The sequence below is a fragment of the Papaver somniferum genome, chromosome 11 (genome assembly GCF_003573695.1).
Source record: "Papaver somniferum cultivar HN1 chromosome 11, ASM357369v1, whole genome shotgun sequence".
Classification (NCBI taxonomy): Eukaryota; Viridiplantae; Streptophyta; class Magnoliopsida; order Ranunculales; family Papaveraceae; genus Papaver; species Papaver somniferum.
In genome coordinates, this window is record NC_039368.1 from 138,666,248 (window position 1) to 138,668,895 (window position 2,648).

A 2,648-nucleotide genomic window follows, 5' to 3' on the forward strand; every position below is an offset into this window, starting at 1 on the left:
GCTCTGATGGTCTTGTGGGTTGACAAGACATGACAAAATTCGAAATGACTTTATTCAAGGGAAGCTACGGTACGTAATTCACATGTTCTTGCACACTGTATGTAATGTTCCAAACAAGATAATAATGAATTTGCTATACGGTGGTGTATATAGAAAGAGCGAAATGCCAAAACTTTTGATAACGAAAAGAAAATTTTGGAAGCCTCATTGGAAACATCAAACTCCAAGCATTCTTTTGAGCTGAATATAAGAATACGGCAAATATAAGAATACGGCAAATATCATAATTTCATTATGGGATCCATTTTTCCGGCCTCCATAATTCTTGCGGTTTGGTCTAGAATAGCCGAATCCCCTTTCGATTCTCCGTTTTTTATTCGGTTGTAATCATTGAGTTAAGGTATCTTTAAGTGCCTTTTTTCAATGACTTTTTTTTGACCCATCAAAAAAATAAAAAATGATTTTGCTAAGTAATAAGTGCACGCTTTTCTCCTCGTCGTATCATATTTATCAAAAGATGACCTGCTTAATTTCAAGATATAACTTAAAAAATTACTTGAAGCACAAAGTTAGTAACAACAGGAAACTAGCCCTCTGAGGCAGGTGGCGGTGTTGGACGAACATAAAATTACTCTCGCAGTGTTGTTGTTTTTGAAATTCCTTTCCTGCAAAGTATTAGGCTTCATTTTTTATCCATCACTGCACTAGTCTTCAACAGATCTGTCAATAGTGAGGGACATGATTTCTCCAAATATGCGTACCCATCCGACTTTATAAACTCTACACGCAAAACATTTAATGGTTAAGAAAATAATTGCTTAACCCAGAAACTTAACGGTCAAACATATATGGTACTCCTCATGAACTCTAAACACAAAACTCACCTCCCAAATTTTCAGGTCTAGCGGCGAAGTGTAAGCAGTCAGTTTTCAGTTGCAGGCATCGGTATCGTTCTGCCAGGGCCAGTGTTGTTGCAACGGTATCTGCAGTCATTTCTTCAAATAATTTTGCCTCACACATGAGTTTCAATCGAGCAAGATCATAGAGATCTGCTGCAGCTAACAAATGCTGCATGAGTATTGTTGTAGTGAAAGGACAATCTGAATCAGAAACTTCACATGGTTCAGGGAGCACATCTGAGTACAAAAATAGTAACATTGCCTGCACCACATCATGTAATTATAAGGCAGTGACACTGTAACTTTTGAATCTAAAGGATGACGATAAAATGAAAATAATGAATTGTTAAAAGCCTTACCTTAAAAGCAAAGGGTTCAAACTCTTTAATGACTATTGTTTCCATGTCTGGACTATCCACTAAACCGAAAAACTGAGCTCTATATACTGGAGATCGAGCTGCAAGTATTGATTTATGGGCTTTGAAGAATTCATTGCCAACTCGAAAAGTAATATGAGAACCAATTTCAGATTCCAGCAAACCCTTAAGATTCTGAATCATATCTGATGGAGGAATAACATAATGTTTCTCCTCTTCAAAAAGAATTTCCGCTGTTTCATCACGGTTTTGCACTATTCCGATGGTACACTGAATGCTAAGGGAATCAGCTTTGAGATAACTTGAGGTCTCCAACTCCGACCTCTTTATACACTTTGGAAATCCCCTGAAAATAATCCATACAGAAACGTCTCTCATGCACTAAGCCGTCCCTAATAGAAGTGTTTGTTTACAAATATGTATCATTGAAGAGGGGACCACAGTAAAAAAACACAAAAAAGAAGCTGGGACATCTCCACTAATTCAAAGGATTTAAATTACTGTTACGCAAAGTAACACGTTAGGGAGTGGGAAAATATATAATAATGAGAAAGAGTTCCATAAATATCTTTGCGATCTATATACAAATCTAACGCCACAATTGACTATTAAATAAGTTGCACAATGCCAGTTTGCACGCAAACCAGAGCCATAAATCATTTGTGAACGAGGCTTCATATGCAGTTTAAATACCTAAAAAGCACGCAAAACTACTTTTTCTAAACAGCTTCATTACCCATAGAACAGCTAGAGGATTCAGAAAATACGTACCATGAGTTATCAGTTCCTGAGGTATTAAACATTCTTGCACAAACATTATGAACAGAATGATTCCCTTTTTCGCTTTGGTCTAGTATTTTAAACTCAAACGTTGCCCTAACTTCTCTAGGGCTTACTAACTTAAGAAACAAGGATACGTGCTCCTCGCTAGCTTTAGTTTCGCCGTCTGGATAAAAATGTATAACCCAATCATGACCACCCACTGTAATTGTTTGACTACTCATGAATTTACCAACTCCAATTCCCTTTGCCAGAGAATATCCTATTATCTTATACAGATGAGAACCTTTCACAGTCTCATAAATCGACTGCGATGATAACATCTTGTGATTAGTTGAAACAATCGTCCCAACTGGGGGCATGATCTTTAGATATCCTTGAAACTGACCTAGAACGATCCGAAGCAAAAAAAAGAAAAAGATGTTAAGCGCTGTGGATTTACAGAGAAATCTAGATATCCTTCAACCTCTTTGCGGTTAGCCGGTGCCAAAAACGAGGTTAGGTTAAGGTTTAAGGTTATCCGGTGCCCTAAAACGTGGTCAGGTCTAGGTAATTAAGATGGATTTAGTTTCTTCCACTTTTTAGTCACAAC

The 2,648-nt window shown here is 37.2% G+C and overlaps 1 protein-coding gene across 1 annotated transcript; it reads right to left on the bottom strand.

Moving 5' to 3' along the window:
- Positions 1 to 682: 682 nt before the first annotated feature.
- On the bottom strand, positions 683 to 2,418 carry LOC113325323 (BTB/POZ and MATH domain-containing protein 3-like). The gene is made up of 4 exons (XM_026573522.1): positions 2,048 to 2,418; positions 1,259 to 1,622; positions 885 to 1,161; positions 683 to 780 (listed from the first exon to the last, which is right to left on the bottom strand). The coding sequence occupies exons 1-4, from the start codon at positions 2,416 to 2,418 to the stop codon at positions 683 to 685; spliced, it is 1,110 nt and encodes a 369-aa protein (XP_026429307.1).
- Between the last annotated feature and the right edge of the window lie 230 nt (positions 2,419 to 2,648).